We start from the raw sequence: 23,413 nt of genomic DNA, 5'->3' as shown, positions 1-23,413 counted from the left end.
TATTTTTCACCCAAGAAATTCATTTAAAAAAAAAAAAAAAATAAATGGATCAAAATGAATAAAGTAAAGTTAACCAAAACAGTATTTAACCAAATTTAAATACAAGAACAAGGGTCATTATAATGCATAATAGACAAATAAAAGAGGCCAGAAAAGAGTTGCCAAAAATGATGTTAAAGATGTGGCATCATTAGTCCTACTGTTACATGATAATTTGTAATATCAATGCACATAACAGAAATAGGTGATTGAAGAAAATAAAATGATGGAAACAATCTGACCTATAATAGAAAAAGTCCACCAAAAGTCATGTCTTGTCCCCAAAAAAATAAATAGAAAACAAAAACGAAGAAGAAAGAATAGACAAGCGATTGCCTATTTCAACTTTTTCACTTATAACAAAAGTTATTTCTGCAACACTTCAATGACCACAATCCAATTACAAATTAGACAATCAAGAGTCTTCCTTCAGAAAAACTTAAAACAAAAAAACAAATTTAAAATAGAAAAAAAGAGGAGACAAAAAATAGTGTTAAATAACTCTCTCTACCCACGTCATAGCATCATTCCAACATTGAAATATCTAGGCAACAAAAGTAGCATCTAAATAATTCCCACAAGACCCGAGAGAAAGAAAATCATTTTCCAAAGATCTTAGCAAAGACAATAGGAGTCATCAACAGCTTTCAATTAAATAGGAAGCAGCCCCACAAGCAACTCGTATTCATATCATAGCCCCATGAAGATGAAAAGGAAAAAGGAAAAAAGAAAAAAGAAAACTTAAAGCTAGGACCATCCATTGTGTCGGGTGATGGTATTCATATGTCAAAGACAACTTGATCCAAATTCTAACACTCTCTTGTCATGTTTCTCTCTTCCAATTTGTTTCCGGGGACCATTGCCTGTGGTGCACTACTACTACCTGCAGGAAGGATTGGGATAGACCACCGGAGTGGAGCCCCACTCTGCCCTTAATGAGTGGATGCATCCCTTTATCATCACTGTCACATATATTCACTTTGATCTTCTAATCGAACTCCTTTTAATACTGCAGATAATGCAGCAAAGGAACCAATGCCATAATCCAATTCAATTGTGCTTTCAGATTCAATTACTACGCCTGAGAGGTGAGAGGCATTTCCCACCATTCAGCTTGCTCCTCTAATAACTTAAGAGAGACACAAATGAAAGATAAAGCCATCTTTGTTTGATAATTAAACTACTTTAGGAGCTAGATATTTTTATTAACAGATACTAAAAAAACGGTGATTATACAATTTGGGTGCATGCTAATTGCTAACCAACCATCCAAATCCATGCAAGTACCAAACTCATCCTTTTTGTGACAATTAATGCCATTGCAAGGGTACTTTTCCTAATTAATTCAGATTTTGACCATTCTGGGTTGTCTCTCCAAGTCTGAATACCAACTCTGTCACCACCCCATCTTCATACTGCCGACTTGGGTTTAAGAAATTTCGTTTCTTTTCTGTTTCTTGAGCTGCATCTAACTTGTTGGAGGTTTCTATTATTACGTCTGAGTTAGAAGCTTTTATTGTACTCGGGTGTGGGTGGTTAATGGACATGAGTTGGACTGGGTCAGGACGATCATCGATGTCACAAGATGGGGTGCTATTAGATGGAAACTTCGCTTTAAAAGTTCCAAGGCCGCATGAAGTGGAAGGAAGAAGAGGTGGGATTGGCCACACTGGCGATCCAGTGGCCAAGGAATGTTGTGGGTTGTTCCAGCCTAATTTGATGGATTTGATAGGAGATTCATCAAGCATAGAGCTGAACAATCTCTTCAACCCAGTAGATTGGTTTTCGATCATCTGGACATCTGGCTTTAAAACGTATGGATGTTGGCTAGGGAGGTAGGGCCTTTGAACCGCAAAGATACCCGGCATGCTATGCAGGTAGCTGAATTTCCTCTGTACATTAATGACTAAATTGAGATCTTCCGGGACCTGCAAAAAAAGCCATCAATCTGTGTAGCTTGGCAAGAAATTACCTAAGAGAAGGAAAAATAAAGCAAACCTTATCAAAAGAGCCCAGTTGAACTACGCCTTCTCGTACAGCAATGACTGCAATTGTCTACAACAAGAGGTTCTGATAAGCTGGAAGTGATAATTTATACTGCAGTGTTTTGCTTGTAGCAAGCTAAGTTTGTAGAATAGTAACCTGAATGCCTGATTTAAATTGAGATTCCCACGCCCGAGGTTGCTGTACATGAATAAAGTGGAAAGGTCGAGGAAGCTAGAATTGAACTGACATTCTTTTCCCTCAAAATGGAAAAAGAAAAAAAAAAGGAGAGAAAAAAAAATCTCTTACAGGCTCAATGGATGAGTTCCACGAGGAGATGAGGTTCGGATCACTTTCAGTTGTGTTATCTCTGAAAACCCATTTATGACTATTATCTGCTCCAACCTTTCCCACTAACCTGCAACCAGGGGCATATAGATTGATAAAACAAGACTGTAGAACTTTCCAAATAATCTAAATGAATGTATGAATTCTCTCACCCTTCTCCATAACTGTAAACCTCATGAGACATTTTGAAGAAGAGATCAACTCCAAACCTCCCTGTAATACACCCACTTGCTGCTCTTTCACATTCGTGGAAATCACAAAATCCATCTTCCCAAACAAGAATCCTGAAATAAAACCAACTCATAAACTCCCCAAGCAGCCAAGATATCCAACAAAATTATCAGCTTTGCCCATACATACCAGTTCCTCTTGTTTCCTTTGGAGCGATCAAGAGCACTCCCGCCAAACTCCCACCTGCAACAAACCAAAGTATATAGGGGAAAAATATCTCATGAAATAGAACACAACTCATCCATCACTTCCTTGGGCACTTGAATTCTTAGTTTGCTTACTTGGGAGGAGGAAAGTTTCTAGGAAGGATCCTCCAGAAAATGGCATAAACCCACTTAGAAGAGGTAGAGCTACAAGAGTCTGAAGACAAACACAGACTCCTTAAAGTGTGTTGCAACAGACAGTTAAGCATGGGAAGGCCACTTTCCATTTTACTGAAAGAAAACCGATTGGCTCTGTACTCGTCTTTCTCTTCAAATTAAATGGGAAAGAGCAATCATGGTACTTACTACACCTACTCGCTGGCATTTAGAGTGGGAAACACGCTTCAACCTCCTCCCAGTCCTGGCTATACTATACAATATTATTTATGCTGTGGTAGTGATTTTGCCACCACAAAAAATTTAAAAATTTAAAATTTAAGATCTCATTTGACAACTATTTAATTTTTGATTTTTTGTTTTTTAAAATTAAGTCTATAGATACTACTCATCTACAAATTTCTTTTTTATTATCTACTTTTTACCAATGGTTTAAAAAACCAAACTATATTTTGAAAACTAAAAAAGTAGCTTTTAAAATTTTGTTTTTGTTTTTGGAATTTAACTAAAAATTCAATTATTGTACTTAAGAAAGATGTAAAGTATCATAAAAAATGAGGAGGAAATAAGCTTAATTTTCAAAAACAAAAAACAAAAAACGAAACTGTTACTAAATGAGGCCTAAAAAGTCTAGTTACTTACTACAACTATTGATTTACTACAACTATTGATTTGGATCGACAGTGATGTATACTCAAAAATCTCATTAAAATTTAATAGAATTCATTATAGAATCACAATTTCAAATTTTCCCTAATACATATTTTGCACATCAATAAAAGTTGGAGGATCTTTCCAATGCAACTTCCTGATATAATTTACGGGCAGGATAGCCAAACATGCAAGTGTTAAGGAATACATATATATTCCAAGGTTCTGTTTCCCAAAAAAATAAATCATTTAACACTCATTACCGGCAAATGCCTGCATAACAATTTGTCTATTGTAGGTGATGTGGTCCGCAAAAAGTTCGAAAGCTCCCTTGGATTCAAATTGCACCAAACTCCGTCCTTATGTTGGCCCACCATACAAGACACAAGACAGCTCTGGTCTTCTCACACTCTCTCAAGTTCCATGCTTCATTTACTTTGACAGAAGCAATCCATGGTATCAATTGCTTTGCTGAAAACCCGCCTGCTAAATATTCTGCAAGAAGGGTTCAAGTTGAATCGTTCATGGCCAACTAACTTCTTAAATATTTAATAAATTTTCACAAAAACTCGGTAGATCTCGAAGGAGACATAAAGAAATATCATAAAATCACAGAAACCGGTTCCTAAAAAATGGGGGTTAGAAAATTATTATAGAAGGATTCCTTCCGAGAGGTAAATCTTCTTCTCTTGTCAACATCGCTTAGCTGGCATAATATATATCCATCGGCAACCTTAGCCCTTCAACAATTATTGTTCTTTTCTAAGTTGGCTGCGTTTACTAACGCTACGAGTGTCTAGCCAAGTACCCTTCTTGCACAGTACATAAATAGATGAATGAGAAAATGACAACTTTTCAAGCAAATGTTCTATGTTTAAGGCTAATTAAACTCAAAAGGACTTGACTATAACCAATAATTATACTGCATCCGTCCCAATTGTTTGGCATCAAGTAATTAATCAAGTGCCCAATTAAATGTTGTTGAAACTGATAATATGTCTTCTTCAAACTTCAAAAGTTAGTGATAGCTGATTATCAGACAGCCAATTAAGCATGCTGAGACTCTACAAATCTAGCACAGTAAAGAACAAAGAAAGACATAAAGAAATGAGAAAGTACTGGTCCACCACGAATTTATGAAGGGAAAGGAGCACCATGCACTTTCACAGTATGTCCCCTCCACCTTTTTGCAGACACCCTATCCTGTACTGTACAAACGAAGATTGCTGAAATAAGTAGTAATCTATAACTAATCTTCAATCTAATGGGTTTCAAAGATGCTACAACAGTGTAAAGAACATGGCCCAGCCAAATGGGAGGTGAAAAAGGAAAAATCTTTTGTCCATTCACTAGGAGTGACCAAAGACGATCTCACCCAACCAATATGGAGAGCTGCAATAAATTCAATTGCCATCCGTGAGATGTATCACAGTTGCAATGTTTGAACCTGAAAGCAGCCACATAAATGTCAAGCTAACAGTACCCTATGTAATAAAGGATAATGTCTTATTGCACCTTTATTATCACATTGAAAGCGGGGATAATAGGCCATTAGATGGGGCTACTGGTTGTGACCAAAGAAACACATTGTTGGGAAGATGCCTCCCATTACTGAAGCAGGTAAATATACGTCGACAGCTACAGTAATTTGGGGAAAGAAGGCGGTCTATACTTCTCCAATGATATTAATCTAGACCCGTGGGTTGGCCCTCTACCACCATTCTCCAGTTGCCACCTCTTTGGGTTTGGCATTATAACAAACACCTTCCGTGCATGTCGATTAGGCCCAGGAACGAGGCCTAAGCCAAAGCCAAACCTTGGTTAATGCTTTTGGGTTTCTGGTTCTTTGTCTCAGTTACTAGAATAAGAGTAACAAATAACAAGTAATAATTCCACTCACAAAAGTGGTTTAGCAAAGCAATCACATTACAAGACAGATTGTGAGTGGGAGTAGAAGCTTTAGCAACGAATACAATAGGCCACTCAATAAGATTATTCTGATCCATCTCTTCTATCTTTTGCCTCAAAACTTTACCGTCTCTATTCTTTTGGTTCCAAAGTTAGGAAAATTCTGTTTAAGGTAAAAAATGTAGCAACTTATAAAATGTCAACCATGTTATTAATATATATATTTTTCTAAAATAGAGATAAAAATATACCTTGAATAGAACTTCAATGATTGAGGCTCTCCATAGTTCAAATCTCCCACCGTATTAAAAAAAAAATTCAAAATCAATTTAGTTAGTCAAAATAGGCATATCTCAATTGACAATGTTAGAGTTGAATCTCCCACCATTGTAAAGAAAACAATCAATAAAATAAAATAAAATAAAATAGGTCTATATGTAATGTTAACCCAAGACTTGGATCCGTAATGTACCTCAAAAGGAAGGGAAGATGATGGTATTTTGAAGCCTGGGCCCAAGCCCATTCTTTGACCCAATAGAATGGAACCGGAATTGAACATCTCTTCATTAAGCTCACATCAACGTGCCAACTTGAGCATAAAGGTTTGAATTAGGATTCCGACCAAAAGTGGAAAATAATTTTTGAACACCCCACAACGTGCAGGTTTAAGCCACGTATGAGGGTCTGAACAAATACTCTTTTCTTAGGATGGGTTTTGATATGTCTGGAATTTCCACATCGGTCACGAATTTCCTAACCCTTCAATAGTGAAACATTCCATTTTTTTTACCAATAAAACCAAATAATTATTAAACATACCATCCATTTTCAACTCTGTAGAGGACAGATCTAATATTTCTGTTTTAGAAAAAACCATCAAATAGGTCAAATTTTTTATCTACGAAATTGAAAGTTTTGTTATTTATTAGACATATTACATACCAATATATATAAATTGGAAGTTCGAAAAAACGAACTTCAAGACTTACTAAAGACCTACTTCTATATCAATGTAAAAGTTTGGAGACTAAATTTGTAATTCAACCTTACTTAAATGAATCACATCATACAAAAATATTTGAAAAATTTTAATAAAAAATTGAATTTTAAAATTGGTTTTAGATCCGTGTTTATTTTCTACTCGGCTAAAAGTTTCATAAATAATGTTCGAATATGCTTTAAAATTCTGACTAGAAAAAAATGAATAATGATAGGTGAGATCCTGATTAGGAATTGCCAGCCAAATGAGAGTGGAATTTTGGAGTTTAGACAAATTTCAGCGCTGACACTTTCCTCCTATATTAAACAATCTACAAAATGAATTAAACATATCCTAGAGAATCCTTCTTACAAGTTGACTTCACAAACTTAGATTATTTAATTAGCTTGAAATATGGCAAAGAAAAATTCTCGAATTTCCTTCCACTCCCACCTTCTTTCACATTTCCTCTTAAACGCGTCTTTGACGAACACAAGCAATCGAAACAGAGTGAAAAAAATTTGACAAATCCCAGAGTTGTCTTCATTTTCTGTAACTACGTTTACCCAGAAAACCAAACTGCAAATATATTTTAAGAATTTGGCAGAAGTTAATGGCATTCTGGGGAGGAACGCAACGGCAAACTAGACAACTGCTTGAGGTCACAGGCACGTTACTTTAGTCTAGATCCTAATGGAGGGACAAATTATTATCACTTATAAAGCCTTTCTAATCTTCATTGTCCTTCCCTTGATTCGATTCTCTTTTTCCCTTTTCTCATTGGTTCTACAGTTGATCGATGCTACAACTTGGAAGACACAGAACCATTTGCGACCGAATACTCGTGCGTTCTTGAATATGGTGATTCCACAAGGAGGACCCGACCATGCTTTGGTACGTATATGCTTTTAATTTTGTTTTTACAACTTTCAAGCGTTTGGGTTGGGACTTTGGAATTGGAATTCAAAGGAAATCACGCTGAATCGAATGGTTCATTAGGTAGAGGCACACACCCAGTGTTTGAGGAGAAATTCGTTTTCGAATTCACTGAAAGAGTTATAGAATTGAACATTTGGGTATTAGCCAATAAACCCCCAAGAAACGATGAAGTTATTGGCTCTCTAAGGTAAAAACTCGACCTTAATTATACTGACATGCGGTATCGTTCTGTATATATAACAATAAAAAAAACTTTCATTTTCTGGTTCGTTTCTTTAGAGTTCAGCTCCAACAACTACCTTCCGATGGTTATGTTGAGTCTACCTGGACTCTCCAGAAGACAGATGGCAGGTACAAATCAACAATAAATTACACTCCTCTTCTTTCCTATCTTATTCATTTAAACAACATATATTGAATTGTCAATCCGTAAGTTAAGTTTGCCTTCATGGCAGGCCTGCAGGCTATATACGGCTCACATTGCAATTTCCCACTTCCAGTTGTAGAGTAATCTCCATTTCTTATACAACTATCTATTGACCAATTATAAGTACAATAGTAGTTATTTCTTCTTTGACTTTGATTTGGCGTAGTTGGAGCGGCAAGACTCGTATTACCCAGCGCCAAGGTTGGATTCTACGGCTCCTCTAGAAGCAGTTGCAACCCAACGCCCAATTTTGTACCAACTCCTACCGTATGATGCCGCTCCGCCGCCGAGGCCAATACAGCCAAATGGCACAGGACCCACCACTCTTTGGTCCCAACTCCTGCCGTATGGTGCCCTTCCGCCGTCGAGCCCAACGCAGCCAAATAGCACAAGACCCGCCGCTCTCTGGTCCCAATTCCGGCCGTATGGTTCTCCACCATCGGCTCCCCCTGCAGGCTACCCTTTATCACAGTACCCAATTCATCCTCCACCTCCACCAGGTACATTTTCGTTTCTTCATTAATTATTCAAACCACAGCTTAAATGGCTGATCAAACTTCCATGAGTTTCAGGCTCAGGCCCCTCTGGCATTTACCCGCCTCCACCACGTTGACGACTCACCTCCCATGTTGTGTAGATTAAGTTTGAGAAAATTTCTACTATGTTATCGATTGATAAATTATTCTTTAATGTGATTAGATCTCCTTTTCGTCATTTTTAATTAGTGGTTATGTGAGTGCAATCAAGGGTTGTGTATGCGTTACTACAATTTTTCATATGAAATTTAAATGAGATGGAGTACCGAGTGATGTAAAACTTGAAAGTGATGGTTTTTAGTTGATATATTTATAATTTAGAGAAGAATGTCTTTGACGATTGGCATTAATTAATAAGTTTGATGGTCGTTACCAAGTAATTAATTAGTTTTCAAGCTGTCCCATTGTCCCCAGGTCTTATTAAATTGATTCATACAGAGGAGGATTAGTTGAAACTTAAAAGCAAATTAAAAGCAAAGAAACACTTTCATGTTTCCTTTTTCATCTTCCACTTATCTTCTTTGCCCTCATTTATTTGCCTTCTCCAACCAAAGATTTACTGCAAATAGTAGAAGATGAACATATTCCAGCCGAAACAAAACAAATCGAGCCAAGAGTCTGATTAATGGGCCTAGTATTGGGCCTTAGCAACTGCTTAGACAATCATAGCTACCCAATGGACCTGTGTGTTGAAGGAACTTTATTACTGTCCCCAAACAAACGACGATGGTTGATACTCACTAGTCCATTCTACATTCCTACCCTATTATATCTTCATCGATATGCCAGACAGCTAACAACCAAAATAGTTTCTAGTAAGATAAATGCTTGAAATCGAAAACTGAAAAGATGCTCAATTTGGAACAAAAGAGGACCTTTTAGTCCAAAAATAATCCTGATTACTAAAAGCACTCGCACTCCATTATGCACGACCTTCAATCCTATATCATGGTGACCTATAATTCGGCATTTTCAAGTTGTATGCATATGACATGCTGGCATCTTTTAACAAACATTTCTCAGTTTTTACTTACATGAATTTAATTTCTGGTGGAACCAAATATGTGGTCTTCACTTGCTTCCTGTTGAGTCATGTCTACACTTTCTCCCTCGCACAGGATACTTTTCCATGCAGCTGGCACAAATGTTAGTTGTTGTATAGACATTGTAGTGTTAATTGCCACATGGATAATGTAAACTGGTAAATAAACAGACCTCACAGTACAAAAAGTGAATTCAACAGTTTACATTAAGATGCTCCTCCTTTGAACTGAATCATGATTTCATAAAACCAGGAACATAAGTGTTGAAACTAAGACGACCTTTTACTGTGAAAAAGATTCATACAATAATCAGACTTTAGATCTCCCCAAGAATTACTGCACCTATGAGATCCAATCCAACCACCTCATATAAATTTTGCTCCTTGTGGGGGGGACAGGCACCGGTTTTAATTCAAGCAAATATTAATGAGCTTGACGGCCTCACCCCGTCTCTCTTATATTTATGTGGCAACTTACATCAAATTGTTTTGTAAACAAGCAATCGGAGCTGCAATGTTTGACCACAGAGGAAAAGAACTTATAGGTCAGCATACTGCAATTCTGTACCGGTCAAATGCATTAAAAAAAATATAAAACTCCCATAAATGCGGGAGAAGGGTAATTACAATGCGATATTGATGCTAAAGCGAACAGATATAAGATATTGTGTATCATCAATGCAATTAACAACTAGGGGCAACATCAACAAAAGTAGGAGGATATGGAGAGACTTCCCACCAAGTATTTCGGTGCAAATTTCAATTGTACAGATCCGTTCAGCTCAGAAGGTAATTTTCCTTTTGGTACAACTTCATCAAATGCATCCAGATAAAGTAAATACATGCTTCAACAGTCAACGTTCTACAATACCTTCACCAGCAGAATTGAGGAACCCTTGATCTTCCGGTGAACAAAGGCTGTAGCCTCCCTATCAAATTTCCACTGAAAACTATAACAAATCTCTATGGAACATAAGACAAAGCAAAGCAAGTTGTAAGCTACCTTTGTCTCCTTTACATCAAGTCAAGTAAAAAAAAAAAAAAAAAAAAAAAAATGCTTCAGTGGTAATTTACACGAGGGTTAACGATAAGTGAATCATATGTACATCAATAAATGGATAAAACATTTGAATATGTAAAAAGGCAACGTTCTTTTGTTTCTCTATGACATATAAACAGACATATAACCCGTTGCCAGCCTTCGTGGTGTAGTGTAGCCTAAACAATAATGGAAAGAGTTCTCCCAGAAGGGCCAGAAGAGAACTATAATGGAGGGAGTATAATATAATTCAAAAGTATTTAATACAAGAGATTAACCCTCTATTCATATTAGTCTGACAACTAAACAACCCTCTTCTGGATCAGTTCATGAGCGAGCCAATTGATCTGTTCGTAGAGGATGATAAAGGTGGTGGTTCTTCCCAATATCAACAGAAACATCCAGAGGAGTGATCATACCACTCATAGGAAAATGGTTGTCATATCTAGTATACTGAAACAAGCACATCAATGGCTTCACAACATGAGAGTAACTGGACATACTCAAGGTAGTGCGGTGAGAAAGAAGATGAATACCGTGTATATGACCATGCTATTTGCTATGTTACTGAAAATAGTCAATCAAATAAATGAATATTGCTGCAGATTAATTCAAGCACTTGTTAAGTATTGGACGTGAAATTAGTCTACTCTGTCATGCACTACTCATCTATCAGTCGAATGGATTCAAGCATTACGAGAAGAAAGTGAGGATCGTGAATATTTAATTCCAAGACGAGCAATAAGCAGAGCACACAGCGTGAAATTAAATACACTAAACACAGAATCAAGGCAATACAACCACAAAACAATGCAGAAGAACAAGACCAGAAGCGTTTACGTTTTGAAACTTGCTTCATTCCTGATGTCTAATTATTAATTCGAGAGCTGCTAATACCACCTGACCACCTTCTCAGTGTACAAGCAACTAAACCCCTCCCCGCCAAAAGGCCTAACCTTGACTTTAGTGACGAAGATCGCCCCGCGCTACTGGATGCAATCGAAGGAGGCACAACTTGATTTGGAATCGGATGAAAATCAACAACATTATCTTGTATCCCGCCATCACTTGCACTTGCATCCGGATGTTCAGGTTCACCACTGTCTAAATTCACGGCAAGGGATCCCCGACTCAACCTCAACGAATCTGCACCCTCTGGAGTTACTCCTCGACATTTTTTAACCTTCACTTTCACTAAATTTGGGCACCCTTCAGCAAGCGCTTCCATACCTTGATCCGAAACAGGGCAACTCTTAATGCAGAGCTTTTTCAGTGCTATGCATTTTGCGGCAATGCATGAGATTTCGCTATCACCAACAGTATCGCTTCCGCACAATGCCAACCGCTCTAAATTTCGGCAATTCGAGGCCAATATTTCCAGGCTTACCTTTGTGGGATTCACTCCGATGAGAACAAGTTCTTGTAGGTTAGAGCAATTTCTGGCAACCGCCACTAAACCCTCGTCGCCAATTCTATTTGCTTTCCATCCATCAATGTGCAGCTTCCTCAAGAGCTTGCATCGTTCGGCTACCGCCACAACGCCCAGGTTGGTACACTCCGGGTTCTTAACGAGGTGCAAAATTTCCAGATCCAAGCAATTCGAGATCGCCGAGAGGCCTACATCACTTACCTGAAGCCTTTCGAGATGGACTTCAACAAGACCAGTCACTCTGTCTGCTATAACTCTGAACAACGCATCCCAATCTCCTGAGCATCGGAAGAGCTTCAAAGTTCTCAAACTTTTCGCACCAATTAATAGCGGTCCGAAACACTGTGCATTGTAAAGATCTTTTAGGCAAATAGTTTTGAGGGATGCGCCAGCAACGCCAGGCCCAATCGGCTCAGCAGTTGAATCAGTGATACCACGAAGTCGCTTAACGGATAATTCTTCAAGGGCGGAACAATTATCAAGAACAGCGTTCATGCCTTTGGCTCCAAATGTGCAAGATCCACAAGAGAGTTTTTTCAAACCCTTGCAGTTTTTGGCAAAAGCAGCCATGCCAACATCGGTCAATTCACGGCACGCACGTAGCTTGAGACGAGTCAAATTACGGCATCGAAGGGAGATGAGGATAAGTGCGTCGTCTCCGATGCTCGTAGATCTACGGTCACATTTCAAAGCAAGTTTGGTGACGGCATCGAATCGAGTAAAAAGGGAAGGTATCATGGAGGAAAGATCCGCTTCAGCTTTAAGAGAGAGACGGTGACGGCTCTGTCCCTCCACTTTGAGCCAGCGACGACAAACGAGAGAACAGCCCTTCCGGTCGACGGAACTGAGGGATTGGAAAATACAAGCCAAGCACTCGTCCGGAAGATCGGAAATAAAGTCGGAGGCTCCATGAATTATTTCCTGAAAGTCATCGGTCTCGTCCAGGTGCATCGGGGAGATGAGGGATGTGGATTTGATCTTAGATCGATGGCTGTGATTGCTATCGCGGCGGCTAAGAATCGCAGCCGACGAAGCTGATTGGCCCATTCAGGGCGAGTTGAAGAAGGAACAATCTCGGTTTGAGGGCTTGGAATATTAGGGATCATACGCAGAGCGGAGGGCGGAGATGGGGTTAAGTTGTGGGTCTCGGACGTTGTGGTTCCGTTGATTTCCGTTCTGCAGAGAGGGAGAGCGGAACAAGATGACGGACTTGAAAACAAATTCCAATTGGCTTTTGGAAAAGTTTCTTTTATTTTGTTTCTTTTACAACCTTTTTTTTTTCTTTTTTTTTTTTGAATAGAATCACCTCCACTGTGAGAGAAAATGAGGAGCGGGCGACCTCACGTGGTCTTCGTGGACTCAGATCCCTTCTCTCTCTCCTACTCACTATTTAACCATAAACCAATCTTTGAATTCCCTCCACATGGCCTTCTCTCTCTCAAATTATTTTTTTTTTAAAAAAAAAACGAATGAATGAGTGTACCCTCCTTTTTCTTTTTCTTTTTCTTTCTTTTTTCTTTCTTTCCATTTCTATAATTTTATTCAAACAATCCTAATGTAAATCATTATCTTTTCTTTTTTTCAAAAATACGATGCATGAAGCTAAGTCTAGTTAACAAATCCGTGTTTTGAAAAGAAAAAGATCAAAGTGAAAAAGATAAAGATTTGAGTATTAAAGTAAACAACTTTCCAAATCAATTTCACCTCCATCATCAATACCATCCATCGAAACTTGTTAATAGTATACATTCAGATAAATATTTTCATTTGCTAGATAAGTTTGTAAATATTAATTTCCAGCCGTCTATTCGTTCGGAATATGGTAATGGGCCTTCAATGTTGGGCCAATTCAAAATCATGAGGAATTGTTGTTGTAGACCCATACGGCCCAATAACCCATTCGGATCGGAAGTCTTCATCCCTAGCGACGAAGGCAGCCTTATGCCGAGCACTGAGCTGCTCTCTACATGAACATTTGATCCTCATGGCTGCTTCTTTGCTACTTAGGGGAAATCCTCTCCTGCGTTTAGGGCTTAAGCACCGCGGACTATGTACTGGAGTCGTGCAAGTGACTCGCGGGTTTTGCTGCACTTCGACGGCGGCGTCTACTCCACCGGACAGCAACTTAACATCTGCTGATAATACTACCTCAGTGTTGAGTGCCAGTGAGCCGCCAAAGTACCAAAGATGGGACGAGCCTGATTATCGAAAGTGGAAGGACCAGGAGGAGGAAATTCTCGGCGACATCGAGCCTGTCATATCCCTCATTAAAGAGATACTCCACTCCAATAGGTTTGTCCTGCTCTCAAAATTTCACCCCTTAAGTGTATACTCTGTATTATAGGAATTACGTGCTTGCGTTAGTTGCTGAGAAGCTGTGCGAGAAAACAATGAAGGAAATTTATGTTTTTCTTTATGGATTGCTAGAAAAGGAACCTCCCTGTTCAACGTTTATATCATATCGTAGATTGGAGAAAATACTTAGGTTAAAATTCACAGACAAACATATAGAACATGTTTCGAGTCAGAACGTAGTAAAAGATTCCATTTTTTAAAAAATCAAAATTTTCATCCAAGAAACATCCGGTATACCTCTTGACTCAAACTCAAGATACTGAAAGATTGTAAAGCGGAAGTGTGCCTGCATCTTTCTTTAGAAGTTTGTTAGCGGGTAGAAGGGAATGGGAAAGTAACGTGAAAAGTAAATATGAACCGGACAATTATAACTTCTTGGTAAATGATCACCAAATATAAGGTTTTCTTTACTTCTAATTTGAATCCATTTGAAATGGTATATGGTTTGTGTTTTCATGGCTATATGATAAATCATTTGAAATGTGCGTCAACTCCTTGCTAGAACATTTTAATTGTATCACTTGATAAATAGCAAAATGCATTTTATTTTTACATTCGAGACCCTAGGTGTTGAATCTTTCCTAAAACAATAGCAACTACAGGTAAGTTTTCAAAAACGTTATACTAGAAAGAAAGTGATCGGAATTATGTTTAGCGTCAGTATGTTGTATGTGCCCTTTCTAATCTTTTTTTGTGGATTTGGGATCTAAGTAACTATCTACGGCCTCTGCCAAGAACAAGGAATGTGCCTTGGAGTTTATTTTATGCCACCGGAGGACCATTATGCGTTGCAATATAAAGAATGTGGTTGTGACCTTATTAAGGTATTGATCATAATGCTAGACCAGATCTTCATTACTGGCATATGTATAATTGTGGAATGCAAACAGTATATGATCTCTCTTGGACATGAAGTGAGGACTTAATTAATTAATGCGGTCATCTTTCAGTTTTATGCAAGGAGTTGTCAGTTGTTCGGCCAGGGGGAGGGAATATTTTTCTACATTTGGACAGTGGAGCCCTTGGGAAATTTCGTTAAGATTGATAGTAGGAGATGTAGAGGAAAAAGGTATTGTGTGTTTGGTAGTTTCATTTTGGGAGAGATTCAAGCCTCACGCATTGCCTGAGATTTCTGTTGACAATTGTATCAATATTTCTCAACACAATATTTGCTAGGTTTTCTTCCATCTGGTTGCTTACTGGTGTCATGATTGTAACCTGTATGCTCGCTTTGTTCTTCTCCATTTTGAATAGTATCCAATACATAATATTATGACTATTGAGATCAAAAGTTATGTCCAGTGAGAACAAGTGGATGACCGTGTAGCTTTTAACTGGTAAAAGCAATGCTTTCCTTAATGTGTAGGGTAGGTTGCCAGGTTGGCTTGTTCATGAGATGGTCTCATTAGGCACTTTTCCATTATATAGCTCATGTTTTTGTTTAACGATCACACTTTGCTCTTATGGTATTTTGCCCTCTTCTCTTACGGACCTCTATTTTTTATGCTAGGTATGTGGATGGGGGCCGGTTGACATCTGAGGATGAGAAAATTGTGGTCAGGCTTCTAGCTCATCATCCACATTTTGAAGATAAAATTGGATGTGGAATTGAATCCATTATGGTATGCTTTTATCTAGACTAGAACTATGTTTCAACTTTCAAATATGCAGTTTGCATGCTTTATTTTGTTAGGCCATATAGAAGTAAAGCAGATAAAGAAACAAATGACATCTGGTTTATGGATATTTCCAAAAGCTCAAAATATAATGGATAACCTCTTATGTATATACAACTCTAACAAATTCACCCTGCAGTTCATCTTATGAAATGAAATATACAACTCTAGCTCTTAGAAAAAGGGATAATAGGAACCAGGCTAGCCTTGAGATGAAAGAATTACAAAGTTGTGGGGGGGATAGAAATTTGAGATCCCTCCCCTGACTCCCTCAATTCCTAGCCAATTTAAATTTGACGTGAAAACCAATAATATCTGATATTCCAAACTAGTCTTGGTTAGCTATTCTAGTGTGGATTAAAAAGAAAAATTGAATAATTTGAAGTCTGTCCTACCTAGTACCAGTCATTAGCTAAAAGTAGTATAAAGATACAAGGTTGGAATTGTATAATAAGTGCAAAAGAAACCATGTGAAATGATAAATAAATAAATTGTAATGATTGGCTGAAGCTTCCGGTTTCACAAAAAGACTCACCTTCCCCTACCCTCCAACTTCCTTAATAACCAGTGTCACAAATTTCTGAGCTAATGACTAATTTACCCCCAAATTGTTGCCCATGTGATCTAGTAATTGCCTCGAATTTGCATCCAACCCCTTTCCAATAAAGAGCACATTTGAAGTGTGCTTGAAGTCATCAAACAATTTCATATTAATACAGCTCATACCATAATGATATTGAAGCATCTCTGATCGATACTTTTGATGCATTTCTTGTGGTGTTTGCTTGTCAATTGAAGATCTATGTAGGTATGCTGATCTTCCACATCTATTTGCACAGAAGAGATATAACACAGATATAAAATGAGAATAATCTACCTAGGATTTAATATCTACGAGTTTTCTTAACACCCAAATGTTGCAAGGACAGGTGGATTGTCCTGTGAGATTAGTCGAGGTGTGCATAAGTTGGTCTGGACACTCGGGGATAGAAAAGAAATAGAACTTATGGTGTTGCAAAAGTAGCTTACTGGACAATGTGACTGCTTTTGTAATCTTGGACCACATTTGAAATAGGTTGCTGCCTGAGGACAGCACTTGAGTAATATGAAGTTATTCTTAAGTCTCATGGCCTTGCTTTCGCACTTCTTCTCCTACTTCGCTCTTTTTATTGGTTATCTTCTCTCCTTTGGATTCAGGATATTTGTATGTCTGTCTATACTCTTAAAAAAATGAAAAAAAAAGGTGAAAAATATTGTTCTAATTTTTTGTTTTCAACGTGAAAATAGCTCAATTAACATATAATTTTATTGCCAACATTGATGTCTGATATTTGATCCCCCACCCCATTGTAAAAAAAATAAATAAATAAAATAGAAATGATCTGTTTTTCATAACACTTAACCTTCATTGTCTAGCCAAACAAAATTATCGTGTTCTTTTTTCCTTCTCCTACCCACTTCTCATTTTAAGATGTGCACACTACTATCCAGAACCCTTATTCAAGGAAGGTAAAACTGGAAATATGGTTGCTTCTGACATTTAGAAGTATCAGTTTTGGTTAATTTTTTGTTTATCTATTTTTAATTATGGAGTTATAATTTCTTTTAAGTCAGTTATGTTGCCTTTTTATGCATTGTTTATGCGCTGTGTTTTCTAAAATACTGGGTATCATTTTGTATTTCGTGTGGTTTCTTGAAAGGATGTGGAGAGCATGTCCCTCTCGAACTAGTCATTAGGAGATACATAATAAGTTGCTTGTTTGGTTTCTTTGTGAATTTAGTGAATAGAAAGGGGTTCCTATCACACTTTTGACATCCACAAAGTTTACTCGTATATTGTTTATTAGAGTTATTTGATGTTCGCCCAGTTTAAAATCATAGTATTTTATTTTAAATATCATTTAAGCTATTTTCTGCTATTGAAGGTCGACCGGCACCCCCATTTTCGGCACTCAAGATGCCTCTTTGTTATAAGGACCGATGGTGGGTGGATTGACTTCTCATATCAAAAGTGTGTTCGGGCATATATCCGAACTAAATACCCATCATATGCAGAGAGGTTTATTCGAGAGCATTTCAAACGTGGTAGTTGATGAATTTGTGCTATCATTGATGCTGAGCTGTGGTTTAAATGAATTTGTTTCGATCAAGAGAGATGTATGAATGACTAAATGAATTCTTCATGGGTGGGTAACCTACGTAAAGGCAAAATGTAACAGATTGTCAATGCAGTAGATATCATGTCCTGAATGCACTGCACAATTTTTGAAAATGAGAAGAGCTGCTAATCATTGAGGCCAACCTTCACTTTATTGACTTGCACCTCTATTATGTTTGTGGTTAAGGTTAATGGATAATCAGGTCCCCAGGGCATTTTACTGTAACCGTTCAGATGGAGAATGTAGGACAAGAAGATTGATAATATTTGAAAAGTTTAAATTGATTTTTTTTTTTATTCTATTCTGTAGACTTCTTACCATGTGCTAGATCCAGATCTTGCGCATGTTTTAAGGTTCATGATGAACCAACCATCCAAGAGGAGAAATAATAAAATCTAGGCGCATGAGCACAGATTGAAGAGGTTGATGATTGCAGCTGTAATGACAGGAACTGTGATGGGTAAAAAAGATACATCTGTAAGCATATGGCGGATGATGGTAGCGGTGGGAAAATGAAGGCATAAAGCGGCCTCATGGGGTTAGCCAATGAAGAAGGTTCAAAGGAAAAGGGGGATTTGAAGAGTATGATTTAGTGTAAATGGTGACATGTTATGTTAGTGGTTGGATTTGGAATTGAGGAAAGCAAAGTTGGGTCCCTGTCACAGTCAAGCTTATTATTGGAAGGGATCAAGTCAAAAGACGAGCGGCCTAATGAATCACTGAGCCCTTTCAAGGCTTTCGTTTGTCAAAACGGTGGTAAAGCAGTGGTCTGGGTATCTCTCTATCTCTCCTGCATGTGCTTGTTTTAGAATATGGGTAAATTCTTTTCTGTTTCTCTGTTTTTTGTTTTGTTTTTTTTTTCCCCCAATCCTACAGTCAAAACCATGCACCGCCATTTCATCTAAAAACCTTTTTCTTTATTCTCTTGCTTTTGCCACTGAAAGCTCAACCTATATCTTGGGTTACATTATGTAGGCTTTTTAGAAATTGACACAAGCTTTTGTGCATTAACATGCTCTTTACGAGATTGATAGCAAATATCAAAACTGTATCATTCTGGAAAGACCACAATGTAGTGAAGGATTACTTCGATCTGAGAACAACCCATTTTCAAAAACACAATTTTCCTTCTGCTAGCTTGATAGTCTGGGTTGAAAAGTGAATATGAGTTTGTTATTACACTAGTAGAGCATTTGTATTGACCCGTACCATGTACTAATATTAACAAATAACAAATCTATGGATCAAACACATCAATTTTAAATAATACATTGGGTTTGGGAGGATAATCTCGAGAACTCTGAGGTACATAAATAAACTAGGCTATTATTAGGTTTTTATTTTTTATTTCTTATGATTTCAATTATTAGGAAATGGAGGATTGAACTAATAGTCTTTGAGATGGTAATAGTTGTCTTGCTTATAGAACTCTACTTGAATTGGTGCCTTTGCTAGTAATTGAAACTAAACTCCCGAGATAGAATTCAAAAGTATAGTCATGTAAACTTACACCTAAAATAGACAATATCATATCGTTGTAGTTTGTGCACATCTTAAAAGACTCATTCAATCCTATTGTATCCACCGTTACACAAAATTTGTAAGTTATTACATTGTAGCTAGATTATCGTCATGATTGGAATTCATTTTCAAGTCCTTTATAATTTAGGTTGACTTTATTGATAACTAGGACAAACTTAGAAATCATAGATCATACAAATCTAAATCTTAATTTCTATTTCTAGAAGTTGACATGTGGTCGTACATTCTTAGGCGGTTGATTTGAGTCTATTAGTTTGTACATACATAAAATAGTTGTTATCATAGTTGTTATTTAAATCCTTACGAAGTCGTTAATGGGAAACATCTAACTGAAAAGTTCAACATTGGTGTCATCAGAATCACAAATGGCAGGGGCAGGACAGCCATCCATCCGCTGCTCGCACTGTTGGAAAAATCTCAAAATTGTCCTGTGTTAGGTAATCCCCAATCATATTAGGTAAGCGAAAACATGATGATTACGGGCATAATCGTAGCCGATCCGACCCGACACAAAAGCCAAACTAGAAGAAATATCCCATGTGGGATCTTCCAGACTTGCACCATCATCAGTTATCGTGGTTGCATGATTTGAGAACAACTTAGCATTAGAGAAGGCTCGTGAATTATAATGAACACCCGTGTCTTCATTAATGTCTCCAATTATTTAGACAGGTCCAATCAGATAGGCAGTTCAGTTTCATCACAAATCTAAAATTACAAATACAAGACCTTTTGAAAATACCTAATCCTTAGCTTTAACCACATTGATGAAAACTGAATTTGTCTCTCCCCATCTCTTTTACCACTTTTTGTTGGGTGGGGGTTGTGAAGAGTGAAGTTGAAAAAGAATGGTGGGAAGCAAAAGGCAATAAAAGTAGTATAGTGTAGCTAAGGCAGAGGGTTTTGAAGGGTTGTCTTTACAGAAAACAATGGCAAAATTCGCTGTTGGGGTTTCGAAATTTCGTTTCTGACTTCTTGTAATCGTTTTTGGTGGGACTGCCTCTTCAACTCCTTCACCTTCATTGATGCTGTCCTGTCCTACCTGCTCACACTTCCCTTTTTGTCCGCTCACTAACCTTTATCTCTTTTTTTTTTTCTCTCTCTCTCTCTCTAATGCTTTACACAGTTACAGCATTTTGAGCAAAAAAGGAAATGGCCCTCCGCTGACATTGCCCCTATTTAATACCACAAAATTTAGCTAATCCCAATTCCCAAAAATGTTCCAGTGCAAAAAGTAAACGAAGCTTATTAGCTTTCAGAATCAAGTTTGACTAATACAAAATTAGTTGTGGCTATGAAAATTACTGGTTGTGGTATGGTGGGGAGAGCCCAAGATGTATGCTATAAATTCTGCCAAGGGAAGCTGTCGGGTTTTAAAAGCGGTCCATTCAAAATACTAACTATTTTTGTACTCTCAAGCACAAAACAGAGGAGAAAAAAACGAAGGACCCGTGATTTTAACTCCTTTTTCTCTTTAGATATGCTTCAACTTAAGCAAAGAAAAAAAAAAGTGTGCAAAGAAGTCTAAGCCATTTAGGCTTTTAGCAAGTTTCAGCAATTTGGGACCATTGGGTGCTTAATGAAAGCTTTTTTCCACTTATAAACATTAATTAGTAAGAAATAATTCGTACATGGCACATTCAATTCACTCGAATATGATTCAAAAGTCTACATATCTACTAATAAATTTGAAACAACTGCCCTCGAAAAATCTCTCAACACGCAGGAGTTTAGTTTATGGACCGGCTTGGCTGTCTATATGGCCCACGAGGGTATTGTACGAGTGTCACGTGTTGATTGATTATATTGCATGGCCCATGATTTATGTCTGCTGATTATAAGCAGGAGAGGCTCCCAATACAGAAGCATATCATCCCCCAAACCTCGCAAATAAAGCCTCAACCACCATCTCTTTCCTCCAAATTCCCCACCTTCTACGACGGTCCTGGAAAAACAACTAACAAATGAAATGAGAAACTACAGAATGGCGAAACGACATTGTTACCCATTATCAATTGCACACTCAATTTCAAGTCACCAAAACTCTTCACTTCTTGATTCCCTCTACTGCTTTGAAAATGAGATTGAAGATGGCCATTCCCAACCAAAGGTCGAAGCTTTCTCGATTGATGTTAACATCAATTCCCCAAACTCTGTTTTCTTGTCGGACAGAGATTTTCTCTGGGAAGACGAGGAATTGGTGTCTCTCTTCTCAAAGGAGAACAGAAATACGCTTCACAACACTCTCCCACACAATCCCTCTCTAGCTTCAGCTCGTTCCAAGGCGGTTGATTGGATTCTCAAGGTCAATTCTCATTACAATTTCACTGCCCTCACCGCTGTTTTGGCCGTTGATTACGTCGATAGGTTTCTCTCCAGCCCCCATTTTCAGATTGACAAGCCATGGATGACCCATCTCACCGCCATTGCTTCTTTATCTCTCGCTGCTAAAGTGGAGGAAACCCAAGTCCCCCTCCTTTTAGACTTCCAGGTAAACTTTAAACCCCATCTCTCCTTTCAATTTAATCTCGAAATTTACAATTATTAATTGGGTTGTTTTGTTATTTTTTTGCTAGGTGGAAGAAAATGAATACTTTTTCGAAGCCAAGACCATTACAAGAATGGAGATTCTTGTTCTCTCTACGCTTCTTTGGAGAATGAATCCGGTGAACCCACTTTCTTTTTTGGACTATATTGTAAGACGCCTCGGGTTGAAGGACCAGCTCTGTTCTGAATTCCTCTGTAGATGTGAGAGATTACTTCTCTCTGTCATTATAGGTGAGCCCCCATGAACATTGATATAATAATTAATAATACCAAATTTGATTTCTGTTTTTCTTAATTATTTCTTAATTCCCAGATTGTAGATTCGTATGTTTTCTTCCATCAGTAATAGCAACCGCCATTATTTTTCAAGTTATCAACGACATAGAACCCCATGTCGCCGCAAAATACCACGATCAGCTTCTGGGTTTTCTTCAAATCGACAAGGTTTCTTCTTTTTCCCCTTTGAAATTGGCTTTGGGAAAGGAATTAACCAAAAACTTACAATGTTTTTTGGGTTGCTCTGTTTTGTTCGAGTAGGATAAAATGGAGGAATGCTCACGATTCATCTTAGAGGCTTCATCGAGAGGACACAGTAACAAATGGAAGAATAAACAAAGATTTGGTTTAGTCGACATCTGCTCAAATGGTCGGAACATGAATGTCGACATTGTCGTGTCCTCGCCGGAGACAGCAACTAAGAAGAGAAAAATTGAACTGCCTCCGTAAAGGGTCATATTAAATTTGAGGGCAGCCGCAGAATTTTCGGTAGAATTAGATGAGATGCTTGGGTTCATTTAATTAGAGTTATAGCTACTTTGTACCTTTTTTTTTCTATGGTACACCAAGGGTGTACTTTCAATAATTAATATATAATTTCTTATATCATCAAGTCAAATTGTCGCATTAATTGTACATTTTCTTTCCTGATATATCCAAGAAAACCTAATATATTTGAAACCTGAAATTTCGAATTCATTAATTGATAAAATTTGATAGAGGGAAGAGTGGGGTGCGTATTTGGGGGACATATAAATTGAAACGTTGTTTTGGTTTGTATGTGAGGGAAGAACAGCAAAGTATATATATATATTAAAAATAAATAAATAAACTTAATTTAAAAAATTATTAATCATATTTTAAAGTTTGTCCAATAAATCATTATTGATTTAAAAACAAAAAGTTGTTATATCTTAAAATTTTTTCTATAATTTTTTAAAACAATTTATTTGCATGATTATTATTTAATAAATCTCAATAAAAATT

The 23,413-nt window shown here is 37.5% G+C and overlaps 5 protein-coding genes across 12 annotated transcripts; 3 read left to right on the top strand and 2 right to left on the bottom strand.

The window, feature by feature from the left end:
- Window positions 1-629: 629 nt before the first annotated feature.
- Window positions 630-5,887, bottom strand: LOC120086448 (transcription factor LHW-like). 4 transcript variants are annotated; one of them, XM_090318371.1, is made up of 11 exons: window positions 5,088-5,643; window positions 4,948-5,019; window positions 4,692-4,780; window positions 3,836-4,067; window positions 2,883-3,169; window positions 2,731-2,784; window positions 2,523-2,654; window positions 2,332-2,440; window positions 2,182-2,223; window positions 2,038-2,094; window positions 630-1,967 (listed from the first exon to the last, which is right to left on the bottom strand). In XM_090318371.1, the coding sequence occupies exons 5-11, from the start codon at window positions 3,029-3,031 to the stop codon at window positions 1,380-1,382; spliced, it is 1,131 nt and encodes a 376-aa protein (XP_090174497.1). In that variant the 5' UTR covers window positions 3,032-3,169; window positions 3,836-4,067; window positions 4,692-4,780; window positions 4,948-5,019; window positions 5,088-5,643; the 3' UTR covers window positions 630-1,379. The 4 variants fall into 4 exon arrangements, with proteins under 4 accessions (XP_090174497.1, XP_090174495.1, XP_090174498.1 ...); XM_090318369.1 differs by adding an exon at window positions 5,732-5,886 and having other exon boundaries at window positions 2,883-3,165; window positions 4,692-5,371; XM_090318372.1 differs by lacking the exons at window positions 4,692-4,780; window positions 4,948-5,019; window positions 5,088-5,643 and adding an exon at window positions 5,732-5,887 and having other exon boundaries at window positions 2,883-3,165.
- Window positions 5,888-6,877: 990 nt separating this feature from the next.
- Window positions 6,878-8,539, top strand: LOC120085540 (uncharacterized). 3 transcript variants are annotated; one of them, XM_039041563.2, is made up of 7 exons: window positions 6,885-7,127; window positions 7,252-7,353; window positions 7,459-7,585; window positions 7,678-7,749; window positions 7,854-7,905; window positions 7,992-8,325; window positions 8,398-8,539. In XM_039041563.2, the coding sequence occupies exons 1-7, from the start codon at window positions 7,073-7,075 to the stop codon at window positions 8,436-8,438; spliced, it is 783 nt and encodes a 260-aa protein (XP_038897491.1). In that variant the 5' UTR covers window positions 6,885-7,072; the 3' UTR covers window positions 8,439-8,539. The 3 variants fall into 3 exon arrangements, with proteins under 3 accessions (XP_038897490.1, XP_038897492.1, XP_038897491.1); XM_039041562.2 differs by having other exon boundaries at window positions 6,878-7,127; window positions 7,252-7,585; XM_039041564.2 differs by lacking the exon at window positions 7,459-7,585 and having other exon boundaries at window positions 6,879-7,127; window positions 7,862-7,905.
- A 2,596-nt stretch (window positions 8,540-11,135) lies between these two features.
- On the bottom strand, window positions 11,136-12,918 carry LOC120085538 (F-box protein At1g47056-like). The gene has a single exon (XM_039041560.2). It carries the CDS (start codon window positions 12,916-12,918, stop codon window positions 11,311-11,313), a length of 1,608 nt encoding a protein of 535 aa, XP_038897488.1. The 3' UTR covers window positions 11,136-11,310.
- Window positions 12,919-13,588: 670 nt separating this feature from the next.
- LOC120085541 (DCL-like protein) lies at window positions 13,589-19,178 on the top strand. Of its 3 annotated transcripts, XM_090317530.1 has the most exons (5): window positions 13,798-14,163; window positions 14,938-15,050; window positions 15,177-15,295; window positions 15,737-15,848; window positions 17,828-18,362. In XM_090317530.1, exons 2-5 carry the CDS (start codon window positions 14,970-14,972, stop codon window positions 17,993-17,995), a joined length of 480 nt encoding a protein of 159 aa, XP_090173656.1. In that variant the 5' UTR covers window positions 13,798-14,163; window positions 14,938-14,969; the 3' UTR covers window positions 17,996-18,362. The 3 variants fall into 3 exon arrangements, with proteins under 3 accessions (XP_038897493.1, XP_090173655.1, XP_090173656.1); XM_039041565.2 differs by lacking the exons at window positions 14,938-15,050; window positions 15,177-15,295 and having other exon boundaries at window positions 13,589-14,163; XM_090317529.1 differs by lacking the exons at window positions 14,938-15,050; window positions 15,177-15,295; window positions 17,828-18,362 and adding an exon at window positions 18,371-19,178 and having other exon boundaries at window positions 13,639-14,163.
- LOC120085539 (cyclin-D3-3-like) lies at window positions 18,739-23,039 on the top strand. The gene is made up of 5 exons (XM_039041561.2): window positions 18,739-18,877; window positions 19,961-22,094; window positions 22,180-22,381; window positions 22,464-22,594; window positions 22,688-23,039. The coding sequence occupies exons 2-5, from the start codon at window positions 21,573-21,575 to the stop codon at window positions 22,874-22,876; spliced, it is 1,044 nt and encodes a 347-aa protein (XP_038897489.1). The 5' UTR covers window positions 18,739-18,877; window positions 19,961-21,572; the 3' UTR covers window positions 22,877-23,039.
- The last annotated feature ends 374 nt before the right edge of the window (window positions 23,040-23,413 follow it).

Source organism: Benincasa hispida, chromosome 9 (assembly GCF_027475165.1).
Source record: "Benincasa hispida cultivar pf3 chromosome 9, pf3_genome.v1.1, whole genome shotgun sequence".
Classification (NCBI taxonomy): Eukaryota; Viridiplantae; Streptophyta; class Magnoliopsida; order Cucurbitales; family Cucurbitaceae; genus Benincasa; species Benincasa hispida.
This window is presented reverse-complemented; position numbering and strand designations above follow the sequence as displayed.